The sequence below is a fragment of the Alternaria burnsii genome (assembly GCF_013036055.1).
Source record: "Alternaria burnsii strain CBS107.38 chromosome Unknown 698, whole genome shotgun sequence".
Taxonomy (NCBI): domain Eukaryota; kingdom Fungi; phylum Ascomycota; class Dothideomycetes; order Pleosporales; family Pleosporaceae; genus Alternaria; species Alternaria burnsii.
In genome coordinates, this window is record NW_024066111.1 from 1,412,974 (window position 1) to 1,438,783 (window position 25,810).

General features: G+C 51.3%; 11 protein-coding genes across 11 annotated transcripts; 4 read left to right on the forward strand and 7 right to left on the reverse strand.

Moving 5' to 3' along the window:
* Positions 1-454: 454 nt before the first annotated feature.
* GT037_004642 (uncharacterized protein) lies at positions 455-1,453 on the forward strand (the record flags this gene model as incomplete). The annotated part of the gene is made up of 3 exons (XM_038929689.1): positions 455-522; positions 569-619; positions 766-1,453. 3 exons carry the CDS (start codon positions 455-457, stop codon positions 1,451-1,453), a joined length of 807 nt encoding a protein of 268 aa, XP_038787961.1.
* A 165-nt stretch (positions 1,454-1,618) lies between these two features.
* GT037_004643 (homoserine acetyltransferase) lies at positions 1,619-3,584 on the reverse strand (the record flags this gene model as incomplete). The annotated part of the gene is made up of 2 exons (XM_038929690.1): positions 1,619-2,343; positions 2,396-3,584. 2 exons carry the CDS (start codon positions 3,582-3,584, stop codon positions 1,619-1,621), a joined length of 1,914 nt encoding a protein of 637 aa, XP_038787962.1.
* A 1,214-nt stretch (positions 3,585-4,798) lies between these two features.
* Positions 4,799-7,072, forward strand: GT037_004644 (uncharacterized protein; the record flags this gene model as incomplete). Its single annotated transcript, XM_038929691.1, has 5 exons — positions 4,799-5,311; positions 5,365-6,020; positions 6,073-6,435; positions 6,488-6,836; positions 6,887-7,072. The coding sequence occupies 5 exons, from the start codon at positions 4,799-4,801 to the stop codon at positions 7,070-7,072; spliced, it is 2,067 nt and encodes a 688-aa protein (XP_038787963.1).
* Positions 7,073-7,805: 733 nt separating this feature from the next.
* GT037_004645 (lamB/YcsF) lies at positions 7,806-8,675 on the reverse strand (the record flags this gene model as incomplete). Its single annotated transcript, XM_038929692.1, has 3 exons — positions 7,806-8,019; positions 8,070-8,489; positions 8,542-8,675. 3 exons carry the CDS (start codon positions 8,673-8,675, stop codon positions 7,806-7,808), a joined length of 768 nt encoding a protein of 255 aa, XP_038787964.1.
* A 564-nt stretch (positions 8,676-9,239) lies between these two features.
* GT037_004646 (uncharacterized protein) lies at positions 9,240-13,239 on the forward strand (the record flags this gene model as incomplete). Its single annotated transcript, XM_038929693.1, has 5 exons — positions 9,240-9,296; positions 9,359-10,472; positions 10,537-10,560; positions 10,660-13,037; positions 13,087-13,239. 5 exons carry the CDS (start codon positions 9,240-9,242, stop codon positions 13,237-13,239), a joined length of 3,726 nt encoding a protein of 1,241 aa, XP_038787965.1.
* Positions 13,240-13,404: 165 nt separating this feature from the next.
* On the reverse strand, positions 13,405-13,839 carry GT037_004647 (radical s-adenosyl methionine domain-containing protein 2; the record flags this gene model as incomplete). The annotated part of the gene is made up of 1 exon (XM_038929694.1): positions 13,405-13,839. One exon carries the CDS (start codon positions 13,837-13,839, stop codon positions 13,405-13,407), a length of 435 nt encoding a protein of 144 aa, XP_038787966.1.
* A 4-nt stretch (positions 13,840-13,843) lies between these two features.
* GT037_004648 (radical s-adenosyl methionine domain-containing protein 2) lies at positions 13,844-14,176 on the reverse strand (the record flags this gene model as incomplete). The annotated part of the gene is made up of 1 exon (XM_038929695.1): positions 13,844-14,176. The coding sequence occupies one exon, from the start codon at positions 14,174-14,176 to the stop codon at positions 13,844-13,846; it is 333 nt and encodes a 110-aa protein (XP_038787967.1).
* Positions 14,177-14,204: 28 nt separating this feature from the next.
* On the reverse strand, positions 14,205-14,525 carry GT037_004649 (radical s-adenosyl methionine domain-containing protein 2; the record flags this gene model as incomplete). Its single annotated transcript, XM_038929696.1, has 1 exon — positions 14,205-14,525. One exon carries the CDS (start codon positions 14,523-14,525, stop codon positions 14,205-14,207), a length of 321 nt encoding a protein of 106 aa, XP_038787968.1.
* A 1,577-nt stretch (positions 14,526-16,102) lies between these two features.
* On the reverse strand, positions 16,103-17,579 carry GT037_004650 (uncharacterized protein; the record flags this gene model as incomplete). The annotated part of the gene is made up of 2 exons (XM_038929697.1): positions 16,103-16,276; positions 16,332-17,579. 2 exons carry the CDS (start codon positions 17,577-17,579, stop codon positions 16,103-16,105), a joined length of 1,422 nt encoding a protein of 473 aa, XP_038787969.1.
* Positions 17,580-21,106: 3,527 nt separating this feature from the next.
* Positions 21,107-22,961, reverse strand: GT037_004651 (dihydroxy-acid and 6-phosphogluconate dehydratase; the record flags this gene model as incomplete). Its single annotated transcript, XM_038929698.1, has 2 exons — positions 21,107-22,841; positions 22,891-22,961. The coding sequence occupies 2 exons, from the start codon at positions 22,959-22,961 to the stop codon at positions 21,107-21,109; spliced, it is 1,806 nt and encodes a 601-aa protein (XP_038787970.1).
* A 583-nt stretch (positions 22,962-23,544) lies between these two features.
* GT037_004652 (glycoside hydrolase family 17 protein) lies at positions 23,545-25,779 on the forward strand (the record flags this gene model as incomplete). Its single annotated transcript, XM_038929699.1, has 3 exons — positions 23,545-24,637; positions 24,889-25,443; positions 25,496-25,779. 3 exons carry the CDS (start codon positions 23,545-23,547, stop codon positions 25,777-25,779), a joined length of 1,932 nt encoding a protein of 643 aa, XP_038787971.1.
* Positions 25,780-25,810: the final 31 nt, after the last annotated feature.

Here is a 25,810-nt window from a genome sequence, read left to right on the forward strand (position 1 = left end):
CCAGTCTTAGTGGCCAACAGCCTTGCACAGCGGCAGGGCAAACGCGGAGAGGTTGGGTCTCATCTGCGTCAACGACAGGAATGAGCTGAAATTGGGGTAATGCAATGAGAAAGAATCAGATTCAACTTGGTAGGCAGAGCTTCAGATATTCGACGCGTAGCTAAGAAACCCCACCATCGTCATCCCAGTTGGTTCCCGCTGTGGAGCTAGCGCGCCGCTGGTGGGAGCAGTCTAGGCCTCATCAGACCAAGATCGAGAAATCCTCTATCTAATGCAAGGCACGCCTGTCTACTCCACCTTACAAGTCTCACTTATCTAGACTGAGCACTGGCAGGGTGTCGGGCGCACTTCGGCCAGCTTGAAAAGTACTTCTGCTCTTCGACGTCGGCAGACACCTATTGGGACAGCCAGTATTGAGAAGCGGAACGAGCCAGTTGGAAGAGCTATCTTGGCAATGGCACCTGCCAAACAGAATGCGAAGCCCGTCTTCAAAACATCGTCGCCATTCGCAGAGACGAAGTGGTAGGCACGCACGCGGTCTCTCAATACACCCTGCTGATCTTCGCAGGCCTGAAGTTTCACGAGAAGACGAAGAAGTCATACTAGAATTGCTTTGCAAGTAGGTACGCAAAGCGAAGCTTCATCTTCCTACCACTTCTTCTGGAGTTGGCGCTCAAGTTTCGATGAGTCTCCGTAACGGGAGTTTTCTCACCACTCAAGATCCTACGATGCCTTCTTCTTTCCTGACCACTAACAACGTCGTAGTCTTATCACACCGCTAGGTGACCATCGCAGAAACCACATCCATCCATCCAGAGGGAAGAAGAGAAGACGCAACACGAATTCCAGTAATGATGATCCCACGATGACCGAGACTGCGCCTTCTGTGCCAGATATTGGGGAGCATCTGCTCGTCGGTCTCAATAGCGTAACGCGCCATCTGGAAGCTTTAGCTGCCAAGAACGCTCCTTCGACCGCATTTGTTGCGAATCAAAAGCTTACCAAGGACCTGGTTCAGCTCAATCTCGCTGGGAAGGCCGGAAATGGCGCAGAGGAGAAAGAGACGCCACAAAAACATTCCGAAGCAGCCCTCAAGCCCTTAAGCATGGTCATTCTAACTCACCCCAAACCTTCTCTATCACCCGCACACGCCCATCTTCCAACACTGATCCACTTAGCCACCCTATCTTCAACACTTGCTACACCGAAAACATTCAAGACAGTCACACGACTCGTTCCGGTCCAGACATCAGCGGATTCCCGACTCGCATCCAGCCTACACATCCCCCGTGTTGGAGCCATAGCCATCTACGAAGGCGCCCCGGGAGCTAAGACGCTGGAAGAGTACGTCCGCGAACATATTGGGTTGACAGAGTGCGACTGGATTGATGAGGCCATGAGCGCAGAGTGGAAGGGGCTGAACGTCAAGAATGAGATACCTGGGGCAAAGTAGACATGTTGTAAGATGGATCTCGATACCGATCGTTTTAGTGTAAATACATGTGGTTGATCGTAAAGCTTCAACAAACGCCCGCAATGCATACATTTCGAGTCCAACGACTCTTCCAGTACGAAGAGACCCGAACAAAGAAAATAATGGTAATTTGGAGTAACGTGCTCATCCAAGGAAGTTCTGCACAGCGCCACCGACGTTCTGGAGATCGAGAAGGAAAGTATCATGGCCAAACAAGCTCTTCTCTTCCCCGAGTTCAATATGCGTAACATTTTTGTTGCCAGTACGCTTGAGCGTTGTTGCTATTTCCTTCTGCTGCCACGCAGGGAACAGGATGTCGCTAGCAACACCCAAAACGAGAGTCGGGGTATTTGCGAGAGGCTTCAGGCCAGCCACGAGATCGGCTGGTGGCTCATTGCCGTCAGTCTGCGCTACAGAGTCGACATCAGCAGGCTGCTCTTTCTCCTCGTATGGTCGATCAGGCAAAGTCAAGTTGCACACATCGCTGCTCGTGTCAGACGTAATGTCGTGGCCATCCAGGTAAGCCTGGATCTTGCCACTGTTTGCCTTCCGCACCTCGTTGATGCGATTGCGGTGCTCTTGTCCTAGATCAAACAGGTCCATGGCCTTGGAGACGTAGAGCAAGCTATTCGGATCATACTCCAAACACCATTTTTCCCCCGCGTGGTCGAGGTAGGTTTCGATGAGGAAATCGGGGCAAAGCGCCGGTGGTCGCGAAGGGTCTGCCCGCCGTCGACCAAACCGTTGCTCCCATTCTGGGCCGCTTCGATATGTGACTGTGGCAATTTCTCGTGCAAGCTTCATACCACCATGTGGAGGGATGCTGTCATAATAGAAACCGCGATTCCAGTTGGGGTCCATCATGAGCACTGGGAATAGGTTATTAACTGCGCATGATCCATGCCCCTCCTATGTACTAACCTTGACGTTGGGTGTGTCTCATAGCAATGCTGTATGGGTGACTGCGTGCACATCCACTTATGCTGACAAGACGGCCCACGCGGTCAGGAAACAGTGTCCCAGCGGCTAGACTTTGCATACCACCCATACTCGATCCTACACTCGCATACAGCTTCTGAATGCCAAGGTTGTCCAGCAGTCGGAACTGTGCGCGTACCATGTCCTCCATTGTAAGAATTGGAAATCGGGTCGCGTATCGTTCGCCGTTGGCAGGGTCGATTGAGGAAGGTCCAGTCGAGCCGTAGCATCCTCCGATTACGTTTGTGCAGATGATGAAGTATTTGTCTGTATCCAAAGGCTTTCCTGGCCCGATAAACCTCTCCCACCATCCCGGCTTTGTGTTCGTTTCTGTGCTGTGGGCATGACTAGAAGCGGATAGCCCAGTATGGAGTAGGATGGCATTACTCTTGTTCGGGCTGAGTTGCCCCCATGTCTCATATGCAATGTTGAACTCTGGCAGTATGCCGCCCCAATCGAGGAGTATGGGCTGTGTCGAATGGAAATTCAGGGTGTGTCCAGAGGTATATGAGGGTTCGGGTCCTGAAGATGCCCGCTTTCTCGAAAGAGACACAGAGCGAGCCTCTTGAGCGTCGAGGCATGGGAAGGAGAGGGCGGGGTTTGACGATTCAACTTCTCGAGCGGCGGCGGCATGTTGTGCTTTTCGTGGTGTCTGCTGGTGCAGCTTTCTGGTGGCTTGGTTCGACTGCCGTCTTGCAAATAGCAGCGAAGTCTGAGCTGATCTATTGGCGAAGCATTGTGTAGTTGTTGCGGATCGTGCTGTTCGCGTGCCTGCGAACAGGCTACGGGGAACGCTCATGGCTGTACCGGTTGCCCACAGCACGCGCGGATCGAGGGCAGAGGTATGCGAAAGTGGGGACGAGACGGAGAGACTCCATGATGACGCGATATTCACGATGACAAACGGCTGGACCGTTGCCGGACCGTCGTGCGAAAACTTATGGGAATGCGACGATGTCGGATCCAATGACGTCGCGGGGAAATTGCGTGCTTCCCTCGCACGTTTCCCGTCCTGCCAGTCTGCTTCGGGTAAGCAAGCCGCCTCTACCCAGGCACATCCAGGGCTGGTACCTGAGAACACAACGACACCATGCTTAATATGACCTGATGAGGAAATGTATCTCGACTTCATAGTGCAATTTTGATTTCGCGCAGCCTCCTGCCCATCTCAACCCTGAAACTCTGCCTCAAACCAGCCAGATGATCTCTGCTCAAAGAATGCTGGAGCTTCTACACCGCTGGCACTCTATCACGGCCTCGCCGACATGGTGCCTATATTTGGGGTGTTCATCAATGTCTGCAGTACTTTTGCCGCACAGAGCTTAGAGAACACAAGAAATGTGCTAGCATGTCACCCGAGATCCCCGAGAACATGTAGCCTGATGATGCGTTATCATCTAGAGATGCATACCATACATCATCGAACATGACATAGCTTCACGAGTAGAGGCGATAGTTTGGCTCATCCGACCGAACCTGGGAAGAGGTACCAAAGTAAGGTGTTTGAGAGCTGGAAACATCATGGCGAACTTAGAGCGATCGATCGAGCCTTTACGACGGGAACCGTGCACACCCTCTAATGTGTTCAGACTGTGCTAGCTAAGCATTGAGCAAAAAGGAGGTGCAAGCCGTGACCGCCATGACATGTGAGTTCTTGAGTCTGAACAAGGGTCTCTTGTGATTATTAAATCCTGCTCGTGACCGTCGTGACTTTAAGCGCCGTGCAAATGGGTGCTCGGGTGGTGTTGCACTATGCCTGAGGCGTACAACGGTGCAATTCTCTGGGTGACAGGTGACGGCAGCTGGACGTCGATTATCAGATAGCTAGACGGCTCGGTACTACGGAGTACTCGAGGAATTGGGTCTCAACCATTTGTTTTGCGCTTGTTGGAGTCGAGGGAACCATGGCGGTTTGGCGTTCGCAGAGACAATACAATGCATGAAACATGGCCTGCACCTGACCCCCTGGGGCGTTTGACGACGGGCGTCTAATTATGGCCTGCACTCAAGATGCTGCACAGGAGATTTTACAGGCAAACTAGGCTCAGTCGTCTCAAGTGCATATGCAGGGATGGTGATGTGAAGCTTGGAAATGGACGTCTGAGGTTCCAGGGCTGAGTGATGTCTTGGCCGGCCGCCGGCGTCACCCAGTCGCGCCTACCCACTCGAAACCTCCGCAGACCTCCTTCCCTTTCTCCAAGTGCGATCCTCTCCATAGTTGCGCCCTGTCGAACGACGTATACACCCGCCTGAATCCCCCGTCGCTCTCTCCCCTGCTGCTACACAGAGGGCGCCGTGCCATACAGGGAACGCCATACCGCATCCGAACTCTGCAGGACCTCCGTCATGGACTCGTCCGACTACTTCACACCCGTCCGGGAAGACCGAGATGCTCCAGGGCCGCAGACTGAAGACTCGGATACCGACATGGCTGCCTCTGCCACCGCTACCGCCTCCTCTTCGCGCTCCACCATGTACACATCACCACACCCGCGCAAGCCCGGCCGAATGTCTCGATCGGGAGCACCACGGCCCATAATCACACCTCAGAGTCCCTTGAGTTCGACCATACCGCACAATCTCCTTCCCTCGGCGCCTGCTTCACCGCCTACACCGGCGCCCAGTCCTACGCCGACCCAACGAGTGCCCGACTGGAGCACCGCAGCCGAACACGAAGATGGCGACATCAAGAGCATACGAGCGCAGTTTGGCGATATGAACAGGGCGGAGCGGATGCGATTGCTGGGAGAGCTGCTGAATTTATGCGACAGTCAGGAGTTGAGCTTCGTGGCCGAGTTTGTCAGCCCCAGGTTAAAAAAGGACCCCTTCATGGTCCTCCCCACCGAACTATGCTTAAGGGTGGGTTCCGTACCGAAAACTTGTATCGCCGAGATCGCTGACACATTGTACAGATTCTAGAATGCGTCGACGACCCCACCACCCTCGCTCGGGCGTCGCAAGTGTCCAAGAAGTGGCGCGAACTCGTCAACGATGACAGTGCCTGGCGGTTGCTGTGCCAGAAGTACTCCTTTAGGGCTCTGTCGAGAGAAGAGAGGATCGAGGAGGATGACGCAAACGATGAGATGGAGGAGACCGACGCAAAATCATGGTGGCAGAACGACGAGCGCGCACCCAGGATAGAAGACGTTACCGAGAGAGAACATGTCGAAGTTGGCCCATCATCAACTGGCGGCGCTGAGGGTCTCCGGACGCAGAGCCTTGATCGAGCTGCTAAGAGGAAGCCATCCCAACGGAAACAACAGGCTACCACATACCGATCGCATTTCAAGCAGCGGTACATGGTTGAGACGGCATGGCGGAATGGAGGAGTATGCGACGCGCGGCAGATCACCCCAGATCAGGGCGTAGTAACCAGTCTGCATCTGACGAACAAGTACATTGTGGTTGCGCTCGACAATGCGAAGATACATGTTTTCGACACAGTAGGCGATCACCAGAAGACGCTTCAGGGACACGTCATGGGCGTATGGGCCATGGTGCCTTGGGGTGATCTTTTGGTCAGTGGTGGATGCGATCGTGACGTGCGCGTGTGGAATCTTGCGACTGGGTACGCTTTTTCTACACACTACGCGATCACCATAGCTAACAGATATTGCTAGGTTCCCCCAGTTTACCCTCCGTGGCCACACTTCGACAGTCCGATGTCTGAAGATGTCCGATGCGAACACGGCTATATCTGGGTCAAGGGATACCACACTTCGCATCTGGGACCTCAAGAAGGGTCTATGCAAGCATGTGCTCATTGGTCACCAGGCTAGCGTCCGATGCCTCGAAATACACGGCGATATCGTTGTGTCCGGCAGCTACGACACCACAGCGAAGATCTGGAGCATATCCGAAGGCAAGTGTCTGCGCACACTCACTGGTCACTTTAGTCAGATCTATGCGATCGCCTTCGACGGAAAGAAGATTGCGACAGGCAGTTTGGACACCAGCGTCCGGATATGGGATCCCAACGATGGGTAAGTCCGATTGCGTACCACAATATTATCGAAAACTAACTCTCTCGTGTAGCAAATGCCTGGCTGTGCTACAAGGCCACACCTCGCTCGTCGGACAACTTCAAATGCGTGACGATATCCTTGTTACTGGTGGATCAGACGGCTCGGTCCGCGTGTGGAGCCTCGCAACATATCAGGCTATTCACCGATTAGCTGCCCATGACAACAGCGTTACGAGTCTACAGTTTGACAACACCAGGATAGTCAGCGGTGGCAGCGATGGTCGCGTCAAGGTCTGGGATCTCAAGACTGGTGTTCCCGTACGAGAGTTGAGTAGCCCTGCCGAGGCTGTCTGGAGAGTCGTATTCGAGGAAGAAAAGGCTGTTATCATGGCCAGCCGGGGCGGTCGTACCATTATGGAGGTAAGTTAATTGCGCACAATCACACCAGACTGACATGCTAATGTGGTTAGGTGTGGGACTTCTCACCACCTGCCGAAGAGGATTTCGACTCGCGATCCTCCACCCCAGCGAGCATGCCCGACCATCTGGACGTCGAATACAACCGACCGCGATCAGCCATCCTTCCTGCAACATCGCCACTGGTTCAGGATACTGGTGCAGGTGACGTGACCATGGCCGATGCAAGCGATTCATAAGGATACGACTAGCTATGGCGGAGCACGACTAGTGTAGTAATGGCTTTCATGTGCCATTCTGGCCTTCAGACACCACAGCTATGACGACGCTGTGACTGAGTGCAACCGTATTGGAAAATGCCGCGAGAGTTGCATGGGCTGCACTCTACGAGTCGCAATTTGCCCAGTCGACTACCCACAGCCGAGGCGAACGGTAACTATGGGCTCATTATATGCCCACTGGCGGTCACCAATACAGCACTCGACCGACAGATTTTGTTGTTCGATTATACCCCATGAAAGCTTACGCACACGAGAGGGCAGATATGTTGCGTAATGTGGAAGCAAAACGAGAGGAAGATCGATGACCGACTTGCATATAGGGCGTCTTGATGCATCCATGGCCTATGTTCGGCATGTAATCGAGGGTGCTTGGATCTTGTTTGAATTCTTTGAAAATGTATGCATGAAATAGGAGCGTGGGCCTCTGAATGACTTGGGTTAGGAAATAGGTAGTGGAGTTCAGTGTGAATAGATTTATCAATAACCCTCAAATATGACCAACACGTGCCAAGAGCCTTGTGATCTCCAAATGCTATCGTGTTAATTAAGTTCGAGATCTACTTAATGTTCAAGTTGCTTGGCGACGCTCGTATCGGTATTCTACTATGACTACTCATGTTGAAACAAAAACCTTTTGTTGCTCTCATATGGCATTCGTAGATTGGAGAGACATTTTCCATATGAGACTTCTTCAGGACTTCTCAAAGTGCTTGTTGTTGAATTGATCAACGATCTCCCTCGCCGCCTTCACAATTTCCACAGCTCCAGGTGAATCAGAATGACAACACAACGAGACCTCGTGGTCGCCTATGGGGAGTTTCACCTCCTCACCCGTAACGGCGGTAACAGTCGCACTCTCGACTTGACTTTGAACGTGCTTCCTCGTCTCGTCTGGATGCCATGGCCTGTATGCGGTGAGCATGTTAGCGTGAATGTAGTCGTTGACATAACGTACTTCTTCTTCCGATCAATGACCAACGTTCCATCTTTGCTATACTTGACATCTCCATACAACTCGGCGACGAACGGCAATCCAAGCTCCTTCGCGACCTCCTCATGCAAGGTACCCGCAAGACCAAACACAGTTGTCCCTTTGGGTACTCCGGCATAAACTGCTCGACACACCTCTTTATCCCGATACATCATCCCGTACAACACGCCGTGTGGTTTCACGTGGTGTAGTGGTACGTCTTCTGCATCTAAGAATGCTTTCAGGGCGCCCACTTGGTAGCGAATAGCCGCTGTCAGTTCTTCAGGCGACATCTTGATCTCTCGTCGACCAAACCCTTGAATATCGGGCAGGCCAGGATGGGCGCCGATGGCTATGTTGTGCTTTTTGCATGCGAGCACCGTTTGATGCATGATCAACGGATCCCTGATGCATTTTTAGACTGAGTCGATGGTATGACTATAGGTTTTTGCCTTACCCGGCGTGGAAACCACATGCTATGTTCGCGTGGTCAATGAGCGGAATCAACTCATCATCTGGACCACATTTGAAGTTTCCGTATCCTTCTCCTAAATCTACGTTGATCTTTACGGCATGTTTGATAGCTGGCATTGTGGAAAACTCTTTCTGTGAAAACGCGTCGGCAAAATGGGCGCGATATACTGCGGTCGAGATGTGAGATACCTTGTGCTGTTCCTAGAGTATGCCCAGGCAGGCGTGATCAAATGCGCATCCAATAGTAACGGCACGGTTGGAGTAGTTGGAGTAACCTTCTCGGATCGGAGGTCACACTCTCAAGCTACTCGGCGAATTTACACAGCCATTCGACCCGTCTATCAACTCCCCACACCCCCAATAGGTATCAAACGCACTTCACGCGCGGCGTCATGCCCTCATGCTTGTTATCGAAGTCGACCCCGCCTTTCGAAGCTCCGCGGTGACGTCTTCAGACTCGGGGACACTTCGGCAGGAGTGGAGTATGCCGAATCACCAATTACAACGCCTTCGCTCCAACGGGTGGAGGTAAGATATCGGCGCGAAAGGGGAATGGCGGAAAGTACAGAAAGTGTGGGGTCATGATACGCTACTGCATTGCCTCCAACGACGAGCTTCATAGAGGTCGCATGCTCGTGGGAATGTTGGATGAGATAGTTGCGTTGAAGATACTTCGATCCAATGTCTAATATTCAGAAACTACGAGTGCTATTGATTGCGAATCGTGGGGAGATTGCGGTACGTAGATTGCGCCGCGGAGTGATTCCGTTGTCGATAACTGACATCACCTGCACGGACAGGTGCGCATAATCAGGACTGCAAGGAAACTCGGTATCAAGAGCATCGCCATCTATTCAGAAGCTGATGCTGCATCGCAACACGTGCGTGATGCCGATGAAGCCATCCTCTTGCCTGGTAGCAATGCGACTGCGTACACGGACGAAGAAGCTGTTCTACGGATAGCTAAGGAAAAGGGGGTCGATGCTATCATTCCAGGTTACGGGTTCCTTTCGGAGAATGCGCCCTTTGCGAGACGAGTGGGTGACGCAGGTATCGTATTCGCAGGACCGTCTCCAGAGGCTATCGAGGCTTTTGGCGTCAAGCACACCGCCCGAGATCTTGCGGAAAAGGCCAATGTTCCCATTGTACCTGGAACCAAAGGACTGGTAGAGAACGAGGAAGCCGCCGTAAAGGAAAGCGAGCGCATCGGTTTTCCCGTCATGTTGAAGGCGACTGGTGGTGGTGGCGGTATGGGACTCATCACCTGTAACAAAGTTGAAGAGGTGCGCGAGGGGTTTCGGATGGTGCAATCAAGAGGAAAGACCCTTTTCAAAAATCCTGGAGTGTTCATTGAAGCCTTCTACCCTGCTATCCATCATATTGAGGTCCAAGTATTCGGCAATGGCCAAGGTAAAGCAATTCACTTTGGCGAACGCGAATGCTCCATTCAAAGACGACATCAGAAAGTCATCGAAGAGTGTCCAAGTCCGTTTGTGGAACGGCAGCCAGAGCTGCGAAAGAAGTTAGGGGACGCCGCAGTACGCCTAGCTGAATCGATCAAATATGGCTCTGCGGGCACCATCGAATATCTCGTAGACGATAAATCCGGCGATTTCTTCTTTCTAGAGATGAACACGCGACTCCAAGTCGAGCACGGCATTACAGAACTCTGCTACAATGTGGATCTGGTAGAGCTTATGCTAAAGCAAGCAGATGCACAGTTGGCGGGTAAGCATGGGCTTGATGGCGAGACCTTGAAGCATATGCAGCCATCAGGTCCAACAGGTTGGGCTATCGAAGCTCGAGTCTACGCTGAGAACCCGCTAAGGGACTACGCACCATCTCCTGGACTGCTGCAGAAAGTGGCATGGAAGGATGTTCCTGGAACTCGCATCGATACCTGGGTTTTCACAGGTAAGTTGTGCCTGTACGAAATGCATGTGAGACATACACTGACTTCGTATCTTCATCTTTGCAGGAGTTCGTATCACTCCCAATTACGGTATGGCGCTCTATCCTTCTTTACATTTGTGATACACGGATCTCATCATGAGATCTGAGCCTGGATGGAGTTCGTCAGTCATGTGCTAACAAACTCTAGATCCTTTGATAGCGAAAGCAATGGTTCACTCCCAATCCAGAGACGGGGCTATCACGTCGATGAGGGAGCTTCTTACACAATCTACTATAAGCGGACCACCTACAAACCTCGAATTTCTCGCCAGCATACTGGACGATTCGCATTTCAAAGAGGGCAACACTATGACCAGCTTTCTGGAAAGCTTCAACTATACGCCTCATGCTATCGATGTCATCTCAGCTGGCGCATATACCTTGATCCAGGATCTTCCTGGGAGGCCGACAGTCGGTAAAGGTGTGCCTCACTCTGGGCCAATGGACCCAATATCGTTTCAGATTGCGAACATGCTTGTTGGGAATCCACGATCGAAGGAATCTCTAGAAATTACGTTAAGTGGACCAGAACTGAAGTTTGTTGGTCCTGCTATCGTAGCTTTGTGCGGCGCTCCCATGGAGGCAACACTTGACGACAAGGAGTTTCCCTTGTGGGAGAGCGTGAAAATTGAGGCTGGTCAAAAGCTCAAAATCGGAAAAACAATAGGTGGAGGTTGCCGCTCCTACCTAGCCATCTACGGAGGCTTTCCGTCAGTTGCAGAGTACTTTGGCTCAAAGTCAACGTCGCCGCTTGTGGCGATTGGAGGCTACCAAGGCCGTGCGCTTGCCCCCGGTGACTTACTACAGATAATGAACAAGCTTCCAGAAGACTTTACAAGTATTTCGCTTCCGGAAGAGCTGCGACCAGTCTATAAGACAAACTGGGAGATCACGGCCATGGTCGGACCCCATGACGAAGGCTACTTCGACCCCAAGTTCATCGAGGAGATATACAACACTGAGTGGAAGGTATCTCACAACGCATCGCGGAGTGGAATTAGACTGATCGGGCCGGTACCGAAGTGGGCCCGTAAGGATGGCGGCGAAGGTGGCGCACACCCCAGCAATCTAGTAGAATACGGATATCCATTGGGTACCTTGAACTGGACAGGAGATGACCCATGTATCTTTCCAGTAGACTGCCCAAACTTTGGCGGTTTTACCAGCAGCACGACGGTCGTCAAGGCAGACTGGTGGAAATTAGGACAGCTCAAGGCAGGCAACACCGTGAAATATATTCGAGTCGGACTGGAGGATGCACTGAAGAAGAGAAAGAAAAACGATAATTTCCTCGACTCAATTGAGCAAGCCATCAAGAGCGGAAACGGATTCGACAGCATCGAGAAATTACAAGGTGCACATTGCAATTTTCACGAGGGCGATTTGGGAAAGGCAGTTGTATGGAAGAGGGAGGGTAACGTGAGCACTCCACAGGTTCGGTATCGTCAGGGAGGTGATGACCATATTCTGGTCGAATATGGTAATGAGGAGTTCAATCTCAATCACCGCTGCCGTGTCACTGCCTTGGAGAACGCGTTGCATTCAGAATCAACTCCAGACATCATCAAAGTCAACCTTTACAACACCGTTGGCTGCTGTACCACGCTGCTCCTTCACTACAATGGCTCTAAACTCCCTCGTTCGGTCCTCGTCGCACATCTCCAGTCTATCGAGTCAAATCTCGGTGATTTGAGGAACACAAAAGTCCCTACGCGCGTATTCAAGCTACCCCTCTCATTTGAATCGAAACTCCAAGACGAAGCAACTCAACGCTACATGACGAACCAGCGACCACATGCCCCCTACCTGCCCGACAACCTGAGTTTTGTAGCAAAGAATAACGCATTTACACCACAACAACTCAAAGAGATATATCTTACTGGCCAGTTCATGGCAGTTGTTGTGGGCTTCTTCTGTGGCAACACCGTCTCACTTCCGGTAGACCCACGTCAGCGCATTTCGGCCCCTAAGATGAATCCGAGTCGCGTTTTCACACCAGAGGGTACTCTAGGTTGGGCAGGTAGTTGCATGTCCATTTACCCTGTTGATTCTCCAGGCGGATATCAAATGATCGGTCGAACAGTCCCCTGCTGGGACTATTACTCCTATAAACCTGGTTTCGATAACAAGCCATGGATTTTCCGTGACTTCGACATCCTCACTTTTTACCAGGTCAGCGAACAGGAACTCGATGATATTTTTGCCAAATTCCGTGCGGGTAAATATGAATGGGAGTTTGATGAGGTGGAGTTTGACATGGCACAGCACAATCAGCTTCTAGAGACGACGAACGACGAAGTGGGGGAGATCAGAAAGAAGCAAGCTGTTGCGCAAGACGAAATGACGAAAGCCGAGAACGAGAGCTTGGAACGTTGGAGGAAAGAGAAAGCTGAGAGCCAAGTTGACGAAGGAACAGTGGAAAAGCTGCTGGACGATCCTGCGATTGTTGGGGTCGAAGCGCCAGTCGATGCGAATGTATGGAAGGTAGAGGTTAGTGAGGGGGATGAGGTTGGTGACGAGAATGTGGTGAGTTTAGATAGGGGATTGTTCATTTGGCGATGCTAACATGATGCAGATCGTTATCCTTGAGGCGATGAAGCTAGAAATTGCGGTCAAAACGCCAGATTCGGTGACGAAGGCTGGAAAACTAAAGGTTGAGAAGATTTTGGTGAAGCCGGGTGATACCGTGACAGCCGGAGGCCACCTGGCATTGCTACGCAAGAGCTAGCTGGGGAACAGGTCTTAATCAATCACCATCTGCACATGTCTGACTTACTGTGTGATGATGTTGCGTGCACTATGTTCGTGTGTCTACAAGCTGAGGTATAGCCAATGTCTCATTCTATATTCACAAATCTGCGCTTCTATCAAAATATTGTTGTCTTCAAACCAGCTAAAATTCCAGTTCCTCCATGTTGAGACGGATACCGCAGCTAAGTTCCTTAGTCGGCTTCATATCTGCCCTGCCCCAATCATAGATAACCCCGCGTTCGACGAACGACTTCTTGTCCCAGACAATCTGCTCCATTGCCTTCGGAACGCCAACATCCAAGATGGAATCACTAGTCGTCACCATGCCTTCGCCCTTATCCATGAAGCGCATATACTCGTCAAGCAAGAGGTAGCTCCTAGCCATGGAGTCATTGTCCTCAGATACGTAGCACGGAAGGGCCTTGTGTCGATCACAGAAGGTTTTCCATTGTTCCTCAGTAACCAGAAACTTCCTTGCGTCGCGCTTCCAAGTTTCGTTATCATTTTCACCTGCAACGATGAGACACTGGAAGACCTTCCATCGGAATGGCGCTAGCTTCTCGATGTTGGCGACCATATCTTCAATCCAATTGTAGATATTGACTACAGTGTTGAGCTTGAGCTCGAAGTGGTAAGTCTCGAATCACTCCGCGATTTGACATAGCTGGTCTACGTTTTTTTGTCTTCACCGCGCCCAATTTTGACGTTTGTCTGAGCATTAAAAGAATCACAGGAGATCGCCAGGATATCCAACCACTGGGAGTTCTCCTGCATCCACTTCTCGGTGACCTTGCTACCGTTACTGATGATACTGATGCGTCGACACCCAAATTCTCTTTGCAGTAGCGAATCAGACTAGAGAGAAATTTGGGGTGGAGGAATGGTTCTCCGCTGGCGATGTCGGACTTGCGCATACCGGCTTCTTTCAGAAGTTTCATGTCTTTACGAGCCTTGTCGTCCGTTATAATGTATAAATGAGCTGGTCTCAGTGTGGAAACAGAAGCCACATTTGTAATTGAATTCTCGAGGTGGGAAGTAGTTGGCCGAGACAGAAGTATCTGGTGGCTCAGATGGGTGTGATGCTTCTTGTGCCTCGAAGACCGGACTCTCGGCAGGAACGTCGTAGACGGCAGTTTCATGAGGGAAGTTCCTGACTGGCTTTGAGGCAGACTGTTTGTGGAAAATGTAGGCGCATGTCGTAAGAACTACAACGACGAAGAACCGAAGAGCAGGGACTTCTGACAACAGTGATAGCGGAACCATGACTGATGAATGTCTTGAGAAGCCTACAACATCGACACCAAGTGCTATATGATAGCTGAGCTCTTCAAAAAAAAATCGAAGAACTGGACGGTGCAGATTGTATTGTTGGTAGTGATTAGGCGTGATATAACTAACAAGAAATTGTGGACATGTTGACAGCGACAAATCGCTTTCGTGCTTGCTCGCAACAACTTCTTTAACATACAAAGCGAGGGCGCTTGCCACAAAAGCAATCAGGACGAACCAACAACGGAACAGCATGAAAGCGATAATATCAGTCTCTTCTTCATGCTTTCGAGCGTGCTGTCCCGGGATCCTCATCTTGCATGTGGTCTACAGGATGTATCACAAGATGCTAAGGATGGCGCACGCGGGGTATACATGGGTCTTATTCTACCTTAACTTCGCTCGGTAGACCTAATACATACGACTATCCTCATCCACACCCAACAGGTTGTCTCAGCGTCGTAGTTGTTAGTCAGTATCATGAATCCATCAAAGCTCCACAGCTTTGCTATCATCTTTGTCCTAGGTATACCCCCGACGTTACTGATTTCAACTTCTTAGCTACATAGTGACCCTTGACTAGGTGCGCTCGGTGCGGGGAAAGATAGTCGCTGCGCGTACCTAGCTCAAAATTGCGATCTGGTACACTACTCGGTTGGTGATGATCTTCACAGCTGGATGCGTGAGAACAGCAACAGTCCACTGGCTGTCAAGATCCAGGACAAACTCGATAATAAAGGCTTTCTTACGTCTGGAGACTTGAACTCGTTTATAGGTCAGGCCATTGAAGATGCATTAGCTAAGAAGCCTGTCCAAACGCTAAAGCACTAAGGTCGGCGTGAATAGATCAAAGGAGGACAGCATCACGGAAATGACGAAGAGCCTTAGCGAAAACGGACTTTGGCAGAAGGTAATGGTCAAAAGACTTGGGGATACTCCATGATGACCTATGGAGGGCGAGCCATTCATGATTTCCGTAACCCATGAGCTTCAAGCAGGAAAGGAGAGCCTTTAATGGAGGACTATGGCGAGAACGAGAAAACCAGTCCGTGACTTTTGAAAGGATAACATGGTGAGTAAATGAAGTCAATGAAATCGCGCTTAGCTCAACGTGGTATCTGTGTAGAACAAGAAGAGTAGAATGTGATTGTTCTATGTAAGAGGGAGGAAGCCCTGAACTATATAGTAGCAAGGGAGGCGCTAGTAGAGTGAAAGGAAAGGAACACGTGATAGGTATGTACAACAATCTGCCAGTTTGGAAAGTTTTCGTATGTTGTAGGCAGATCTCACAGATATCATAAGAAGGCACAAACTACCACTGCGATGCTAGCTGCAGCGATACGGAGGATTTAACAAGTATTACAAGCGTGAAAACGGTACATTTGTACTACTACTAAAGTGTATATATATATAAAAATCCGTCAGACCAATACCAGTCGTCAAGCGTCTTCGAAAGGCGAAGTTCGTTACAGGTGTATCAACTTTCCATCATTGTTGACTTTTCATCTAAAGCTACAAGAAGCTGTCAGCAGGTGTGACCAAAGCAAGCAACTCCTACCCAATGATCTAGACTAGACTGACTTGACCACAGGAGCAACGTTGACATCAGGCAGCTTGACGAGCGGGCCGTTGATGTTGGGGAGCTCGGTTTCGGGACTTACGTTGAAGTCGTTGTTGTTGCCGGCAGAGTTGCCAGAGCCGGCAGAGTTTCCGTTACCGTTACCGTTACCGGCTTGGTTGTTGTTCTACATCGATGTTAGCATGAGAGTGCAGATGACAATATGTTTGAGGAAAGCTTACGCCATTGCCCTGGCCGTTGCCGTTGCCGTTGTTGAGAAGCGAGTTACCGCTGCCAGCAGTGGCACCAGTGACGGAGCCTGCGGTGGTGGAGACGGAGCCAACAAGACCGTTGACGGCGCCGGTAACGCCGCCGAGGACCTCGCGCCTCAAGACATTGTTGGTGCCTACGAGACCTCCAACAGCGCCAGTGACAGGCTTGACAGTGTCAGTGGTCGAGCCAGTGTTTCCCTTGGCAGAGTTAACGGTAGTACCAACAGTGCTAACAACACCGTTAAGGGTGTCAGTGACACCAGGGATAAGAGTGCCTGCGCGCTTCATGACACCATCAACGCCGACGAGATCTCCAACAGCGCCAGTGACAGGCTTGACAGTGTCAGTGGTCGAGCCAGTGTTTCCCTTAGCAGAGTTGACAGTAGTGCCAACAGTGCCAACAACACCGTTAAGGGTGTCAGTGACACCAGGGATAAGAGTGCCTGCGCGCTTCATAACACCATCAACGCCGACGAGATCTCCAACAGCGCCAGTAACAGGCTTGACAGTGTCAGTGGTCGAGCCAGTGTTTCCCTTAGCAGAGTTGACAGTAGTGCCAACAGTGCTAACAACACCGTTAAGGGTGTCGGTGACCCCAGGGAGGAGGGTACCCGCGCGCTTCAAGAGGCCTCCAGTGACGGGCTTGACCGTATCAGTAACACCGGATGTAGCATCACCGGTCTGGAGGGCGCCAGTGACCTGGCCCAGGAGAGAGAGGAGCTGAGTCTGGCTCAGCTTGCTGAGGTCAAGACTGTCGGTAAGACCACGGCTGAGAAGACCCTTAGTGAGGGAGTCGGTGGTAGGGCCGACGGTGACGCCGTTGAGCAGACCGCCCTGGCCGTCAAGGACGCCATCGACAATGGGTCCGGCAACCGGGACGCCCTCGACGGTGTCAACAAGACCACGCTTGGCGTTTCCTAGGATGCCACCGAGAGGCTTGAGGTTGAAGGTGTTGCCATTACCAGCAGCGTTGCCGGTACCAGCCTGGTTGTTGTTACCGTTGGCATTGCCAGCAGAGTTTCCGTTGCCGTTGTTCTGGCCGTTGTTGTTGCCGTTGCCAGAGATCAAGTTGTCACTGCCAGCACTGGGGTTGGTGACAGAGCCGACAGTGCTGGTGAGACCACCAACGAGGCCAGAGACAGCAGCAACCTGGGGAGTAGGGGCTGCGAGAACCGAGGCGGAGAGCGCAAAGACGGATACGGCGATTGTGGAACGCATTTTGATAGTTTTGTTGATAGTCGACAAGGAAGGACGAGTATTAGAAGTCTAAAGCGAAGTGAGCGACTGGCAAAGAACGAAAGTGAATGTGATGAGTTGGATGATGACTGTTTGGTGGTCTACGGAGTGGTTTATATGTCTACCCAGATGCTCACCACTTTGATACACCGATTCAGTTTGTCCAGCCGATCGACAATCTACTGTACGCTAAAGCCTAAGGCAAGCTGCAGCCGTCGTTGTAGGGCCAGGCATTTTACACCAGGCTACACCATAGTGCGAACGCTGGGACTACAGCTTGTCTAGTCATGTCATGCCGCACACATTGTCGATCTTCATACACCTGCTGGCCGATGTTGCCGTTCCCAATGAGGCTCTGGCACGTCGGCCACTATGAAAGCTTATTGGTCGTCGTGAGGAGTAAGATTGGATGTTCTGGGGTATAATCCACACGTACCAGGGTAAAAGGGACTTATGGCCTCATCTTTAGCGCGTATCTGAGGGTGGATCCCGGTCGTCGAGCTTCCGGATCGCTGCTTGGGATGTTCGAGTAAGTTGTGTTGCGCCACAGATGTCGATGTACCTATTAGCTTTGGTGGGGGATTTGATGTTGGGTTGGGGAATTGGCCCTGCGGGCGATATTGCGAAGGGTCGTCGTGACAGTGCGTAAGTTTCTGTCACACTGAGCACTCATCTCGTGGAGCATGCACGGCAGGTACGGCATCCTGAGGCTTGCTGTTCCACGTGTTGCCCCAATGGATCCCTTGGGGTGCCTCACGTCTGCGTTGCAAGGCTGCTCCCCTGACGATCTACGTCTCTCGGGAGATGTGCATCCCAAGGCGTCGATCTTGCGCTTTCGGAAAAATGCTTCAACAACATCGGCAGTTTTAGTCTAGCGCGTCGAAGGCCCAAGCTGACTCAGACTTCGTGATGTACGCTGCTAACGAGATAGGGGAGATCTGCCACACTAACGCTCATCTAGCGCAAGACGCTATGGCAGATCCCTTGGTGGAGCGCAATACAGTTCGCCGATATGCCACTCTGCGGTTTTCCGGTCTTCGATGCGAGCGCAACTCCATGTTATCCAAGCAAAGTGTTAATGGCCTTTTCGTCGCTGCTTCTTGCTGCCGGCAAGATCTCGCCTTTTTCTCCCGGACTTCAGCCTGTATCACCGTCGATCTTGCTATCTAGACTCAAGCAGCGTAGCGACCTTGCTGTCCACTACGAACACCTGGCCATCTAGCAAACACTCCAAAACACCGGGTCAGGGGTGCAACAAGCTATGCTGCACGGAAACCATGCTCCCGGGAGTTGCGCATACAGATCACAGTACTCGCCCTGCATCGCCATCCAAATGATTTGCGCGACTCCTTTGCACCTCTTTAAAGTTGCGGAATTTACCATGGTGAAGTTGAGGCTGTAATGCTGCAGGTGCAGCGACGTGATGAAACACCTCAGGTGCTGTCTCCAGCCGCAATACGGTCAGTGCTTCCACGTGCGACCCCTCAGCGACTTCTTCAGAGTTTGCCAAAACCCACCGAGATGACGGTGCGGAACTCAATCTACACCATGTACGCAGAAAAAGACAAAGGAAGGGATTAGGGATGAGATGTGCCGAGAGTCACCGGAAGATTCTCCCGCATGTTTTATTGCTTTTCATCTCGGAGTTTTTCCCAGGTCTCTTCTTTGCTTCTCATATCAATCAAGGCCCAGGCGCTCTGGGACGTTGACAGCCCTGTCAAGTTCAGCCATCAGCTCTATGCACCAACTACTTTCTCAACGCATCTTGAACAGTGTCAAGACAGCTCGTGGCATGCACCTTTGTCTTCGATCGTAAACAAATTTCCTCCGATATTGTGTGGACGTCCTCTAAGGACGCTCGTTGGTTGGTGAGGGCTCGTGCAACAAGCTGGTCAATGAGACGCTGCATACCTTATAGCTTATTGAATTCCTCACATTGAACAGGTGATAAATAGATACATGGCAGCGGCGTTCACAATGGCTGCACACCTAACTTCATAACCTTGCTGATTACTGGATCAATCCCTAGTTCTATCCTATGTGCTTGTCTGGGTCTCATATCTTCATGGAAGAATCTGTGTGCCGTGTCTCTGCAACTTAAAGTCCTTGAAGACTTGCAAGGTCCCGTCCAGTTCGACTCGTCATTAGACCAACTTGCTACTGTCCAAACAATGCGACTAGCATGGGTGAGGGCATTGGACACTGGCAATGCGGCCTATATCATCTCGTCATTTTTTTCCATGCAATCATCATGTGAGAACGACGAATTCCGTCATATAGCTCTCTTTACAACAGCTAAGATGTGTTCGGTTGTCCGACGTTCGATGAGGAACAGGATTTCTTCTAGCATAGTAGAAGCACGTAGAACTCCTTGGTCCATTTTCGTCCTTGAAGGATCAAGCGTTGATGTTGCTGTGTCCCCTATGTCCTTGCATCATTTCTGAGGAGTATCAAGCACTCGGGACATATTTCTAGATACGTATTCTAGGTCTCCTATACAGCACAATGTCGGCTTGGCCCACAAACATAACCAGAGGCTTTTCACATTAATCAAGCAGTGTTTACCTTCCATGAATTATCATCAAAGCAGCGCATCTATCCTTGTGGTTCTTGGCTCCCCAAACGCAACATCATCACTCATTGTGGTGATGCCAGACCTCAACTTTCAAGTATACAGGTCCGCAATCTAGCATCTGCTCGGTCAGATTCCCTGCACCCTCACTCCTACCAACATGACTAAACCCGACTCATACATCGCTACCATCGTCCGTCTGCTCAGCTGAGATGAAAAGGATTTGTATCCCCCACGACCGCCTCCTCATACTAATCGCCCCACTATGTACCAAGATCTCCAACATCAGCGACCCCACTCGGAGCAGAACAGGCGCATTCGGCGTTCACAAGCTGGATCATGCTTCATAACCTACCTTCAGTGAGGTAGACTGTCGAGAAACAGTGCCCAATGATATATATCCACACTATCATTTCACGGACGTAGTCTTTATGGTGGGGTGATATGACAAATGCTGCGAGAAGACGATAGTAAATGTGTTTGTTAAAGACTTGGTACCATCCTGGCTTGTTTGTGCACGGCATGGTACAAGGGTAGATCTTCGTTGGCTATGATGGATATATTATCGAAGAACATGGTGAGGTGAACGCAGCTGTTCTTGCTAGACCTGGATTAACTGTAGGGAGTTCCCTGAGGCGGTAAGCCAGGAGATGCAAGATTCCAGCGGAGAAGCGCAGTTCCTATTGTGGTACATGATGAAAGAGGTGAGCAGGAGAGTACCAGTAGGATCTTGAAACCAGGATGTCGCCGAGTTGCCGCTAACGAATGACCATACTCGTGGCATCGCAGCGATGACAGTCTGATTGAACCAGAACGAACAAGCAAGTCACTAAAGATCAAATGTACAATTATCGTCTGCCTGAACTCCAAACGAAACTTTTCCAACCCCGAGTGTATACATATACATGCAGACATAAACGACGTAAAATTATAAAGATTACTCTGAGTCAGTAACGCAGCCCTGGCTAGCGTCCTTGACAAATCGCGCGTACTTGAAAAGCGTACCCTTCTGATACTTCAGTGCGGGCGCAGTCCACTTCTTCCTCCTCTCTGCTAGTTCTTGTTCGCTAACAGCAATGTTCAGCTCATTCGACTCGGAGTCAATGGTGATCTCATCACCGTCCTGGACCAAGCCGATGGGTCCACCTTCTTGCGCCTCGGGCACGATGTGACCGATCAAGAATCCGTGACTACCACCACTGAAGCGGCCATCTGTGATGAGCGCGACATCCTTGCCGAGACCGGCGCCCATGATGGCAGAGCTGGGCTTCAGCATCTCAGGCATACCGGGGCCGCCCTTGGGGCCTTCGTACCGGATGACAACAACGGTCTTCTCGCCCTTTTTGATTTCACCCCGCTCGAGAGCAGAGATGAAGTCATCCTCGGCATCGTAACACTTGGCTTTACCAGTAAATATGGTGCCCTCCTTACCAGTAATCTTGCCAACACAGCCACCGGGAGCAAGGGATCCTCTCAGGATTTGCAAATGACCGGTAGACTTCAGGGGCTCGCTGAGCGGTCGGATGATCTTCTGCTCAGCGGGGAAATCTCTAACGTTCTCCAGGTTCTCCTTCAGCGTCTTGCCAGTCACAGTCATCTGGCTACCGTCAAGGAGACCTTCCTTGAGCAGGAATTTGAGGAGCGAAGGTGTGCCACCAATGTCGTGAATATCGGCCATGACGTACTTGCCGGACGGCTTCAGGTCTGCCAGTAGCGGAATGCGGTTGCTGACGCTCTGGAAGTCATCAATGGTGAGCTTGAGGCCAACCGAGTCTGCAATCGCGATCAAGTGAAGAACAGCGTTGGTCGAACCACCTGTGATGCTGATGACAACCATGGCGTTCTCGAACGCTTCACGCGTGAGAATGTCGCTTGGTCGGATGTCCTCTTTGAGCAGGTTCTTGATAGCGCCACCTGCTGCCAAGCACTCGAGCATCTTCGCCTTGGAGTTGGCCGGGTTGGATGAAGAGCCAGGTAGCGACATGCCCATTGTCTCAATCGCAGTAGCCATTGTGTTTGCTGTGTACATTCCTCCGCAAGCACCCTGCCCGTTGCAGGCATGTCTGATGATGTCGAAACGCTGGTCTTCGGTGATTTCGCCTGTAATGAATTGGCCGTACGCCTGGAAAGCGGAAACGATATCGATCTGCTGATTCTCGAGGGTCTTAGCGCAGCCAGGTTGGATAGTACCGCCATACACCATGAGCGAAGGCCTGTTCACACGTCCCATGGCCATGATAACACCAGGCATGTTCTTGTCGCATCCGGGGATGGAGATGTTCGCATCGTACCACTGGCCGCCCATGACTGTCTCGATTGAGTCGGCGATGATCTCACGCGACTGCAGCGAGTAGCGCATGCCCTTTGTGCCCATGGAAATACCGTCACTAACACCAATGGTGTTGAACTGCATTCCGAGCAGGCCGGCCCTCTCTACACCCTCCTTCACCTTGTGGTTCAGGTCCATCAGGTGCATGTTGCACGGGTTGCCCGAGTACCAGACCGACGAGATGCCGACCTGGGCCTTGTTCATGTCCGTTTCGCTCATGCCGGTGGCGTACAGCATAGCCTGCGAGGCGCCCTGCGACTTGGGCTGCGTGATGTGCTTGCTGACCGAATTGAGCTCATTATCGGCTTTGGCGGTGCGGGCTGCGGAGCTGGAAAGTGCACGTCTGCAAACAATTAGACTTGGTTCTCGATTTCGCGGACAAGAAAACTTACGCTGCGTGCCATTGCGGCCGCGGCGAGCACCTTGCGCGCGCGAGAGCTCCTCCAAAGCGTGCGAGAGACATTGTGGCGGGCTGACTGCTTGTTCCGTGGCGGATTGCTCATCCTAATAATAATTTAAACATGCGAGCTCGGAGGATGCGGGGACGGGGAAACTAGAGCTTCTCCGAGTCGACGATGGCTGACCAATGAGGAGCGACATGATGATGCAACACTATCACCATCTTCTCCACCACAGGCCCACAGCCATCGCACATCCACCAGAAACCAACTTCTTCATCGACGGCTCAGTCAGACCCTCGTGACTCACTTTTGCACGCGACAGAAAAAGTCCGACATGCATCTACGTCAGTATGCAAAGGTACACAGACGCATGCTCATTCACTTTATCGAAATCATGGAATTCGTACTGCAACCTTGTCTGCCTCAATACGTATAGTCTTTTGCGTGAAGGGCAGCATGTGCGTGTTATTCTACAGTCTACTATTGTCACAGCCAACAGCCCATCACTATGCGATCTACGGGCGTGATGGCCACTGAGATCCAAATCAGACTTGCTATATCGAGTCTTGTTGTAGCCTCTCTTATTCATGTCATTCTTCTCACCACATCTTCCTATTGTCTCACTCCCCTAACCCAGCTTTCGAAATGAGATACTTCTTCTGCTTCTTATTCTCTTCATGTCTCGCGCAGGCCGCGAGCAAGGTCTTTACAGGTTTCAACTATGGCGCCTTCTGGAGCCTGGAAGCCAACGTCAAGAAGAAGGCAGACTTTCTTGATGGCTTCAACTTAGCAAGAAATCTCACCACCGACATACCCTTCGATAGTGCGCGCCTGTTCACTTGCAAAGCAGCCGGCACTGTCAATGAGCCTACTGAAGCTTTCGATGCAGCAGTCGACTCCAAGACCAACCTGCTCTTAGGATTCTGGATCACGCCAGGACAGAAAGGCGGCTCGCTGGACGAGAACGTCAAGGATGAAATGGCTGCACTCGAAAAAGGATTCAAGAAACATGGCCAAGCCCTTTCAGATCTAGTTATTGGGCTCTCCATCGGCAGTGAAGACATATACCGTGCCGAGGAGGCCGGCGAGATAGGTGTCACTGCAGCAGTTGTCGGACAAACAATCGCCCAAGTCAAGAAAGACATCGCTGCCTCGTCATTTGCTCAGTACATGAAGGACAAGCCGATTGGCCACGTCGATACAGCCAAGTATGCAGTGGTGGACAACGCTGACTTTATTGGCATGACTGCATATCCATATTGGAATAAAGACAGCATCGAATCAGCAAGCACAAGCTTCCAAAGTTCTCTCGAGCAAGTCAAACAGCACGCAGGTAACCGACCTGTATGGATCGCTGAGATGGGCTGGCCCTCTACTGATACCGAATCACACGGCGCTGCAGTTGCGGGTGTGAACGAAGCACAGAAGTTCTGGAGCGAAGCTGGCTGTGCTGTGTTTGGTAAATACACTACATTCTACTTCGAGTTACTTGAAGATACAACACCAGAACAGAAGGCTGATTGGAGCATCATTGATACCAACACTCGACAGTCAAGGATCAGGAACTTGAGCTGTGGCAATCCACAGGCCAAGCTCCCTACTGGCGCATCAGCTATCTCGCAAGCATCATCTCAATCTGTTGGGTCGACGCCCCCAAGCATACCTGTTTCTGTCTTACCAGTCACTCCAAGCGCGCCAGCGGTGATACCGTCGTCTGAATCTCCGTCGACCGGATCAAGTACCATGCACGTCACGGTAACGAGGACGACTACAGTGACTCCACAGCCCATCTTACCATCACTAGCTGCATCCGGCGACACGTCATTGACCACTTTCATAGTGACTATGACGAGCACTACTATAATAACGGAACAGGCCTCGATTGTTACTTCAGCGAGCGGGAATCAATCATCTTCCCCCACCGATGGTGTCGCTCCACTTGGCAAGTTGTATCCCCGAACAAAATCCGTCAAAGCTAACATGTTACAGCACAATTTCAAGTGGCGATAGGTCCCAAAACGGTCACCGTCAATACCACATCAACAACCATTGTTTTTGCAGAGACTACAACGATAGCCGCCCCGAGAGACGTACCCCTAGATGTCGACTGGTGCATCACAGTCGTCGACATGGACCGAAACAGCAAACCTATCACTATCGCCGCGGGCCCTGCTGGGCTAGATGGAGAATGCATCTCACCTCCAACTTATCAAGGATACCCGTATATAACAGCACGATCAGCAGCGGAGCCGTCTAAGATACCCATCGGAACAAATTGGTGTGTTACGGTGGCCGATATTGACCGCAACGGTCGTCCTATACCTGTTGATGCCGGGCCCGCTGGAGCAGATGGCGAGTGTAGTGTTCCCCCAACTTATAGCGGTATACCTGTGATTACTGCTTTGACTAGCGACTCGGGGGCGCCTGAGCCATCGAAAGAGCTGCTGCTGATGTCTCAGACTATGGACCTTGCTTCGCCTTCCAGTATTCAAGTGCTAGCAGGCACTGTTGCGTCTTCGGCAAGCGCTGTTACCCCATTACCTAGTAAGTCGCTTAGCTGAGTTGGCACTTTGGTTATTTATAACGATCGCCATAGCATCATCGGAAAGGTCGCAATGCAAACGTTGCGAGCCCCGATCTACACCATTGCCTGCTTCAAACTCAACAGTATTAGTCCCAGCATCTATCACGACATCAACATCTCTCTATCTTGCCACTTCGTTCAGGATACCTTCCGGTCCATTCGGCGCTACGCTTTCCGACTCCCCCACTTCTATGCTGTCGGCTGCGACGGACGTCAAAGTGACCGTTGAAGATGGGCACAAAGTGGCAATCAGACGACGAGGGATCAACAATCTCTTCAAGTGGATTCGGATGTAAGTGACTAGAGCCACAGAGTAAATTTTGTCTA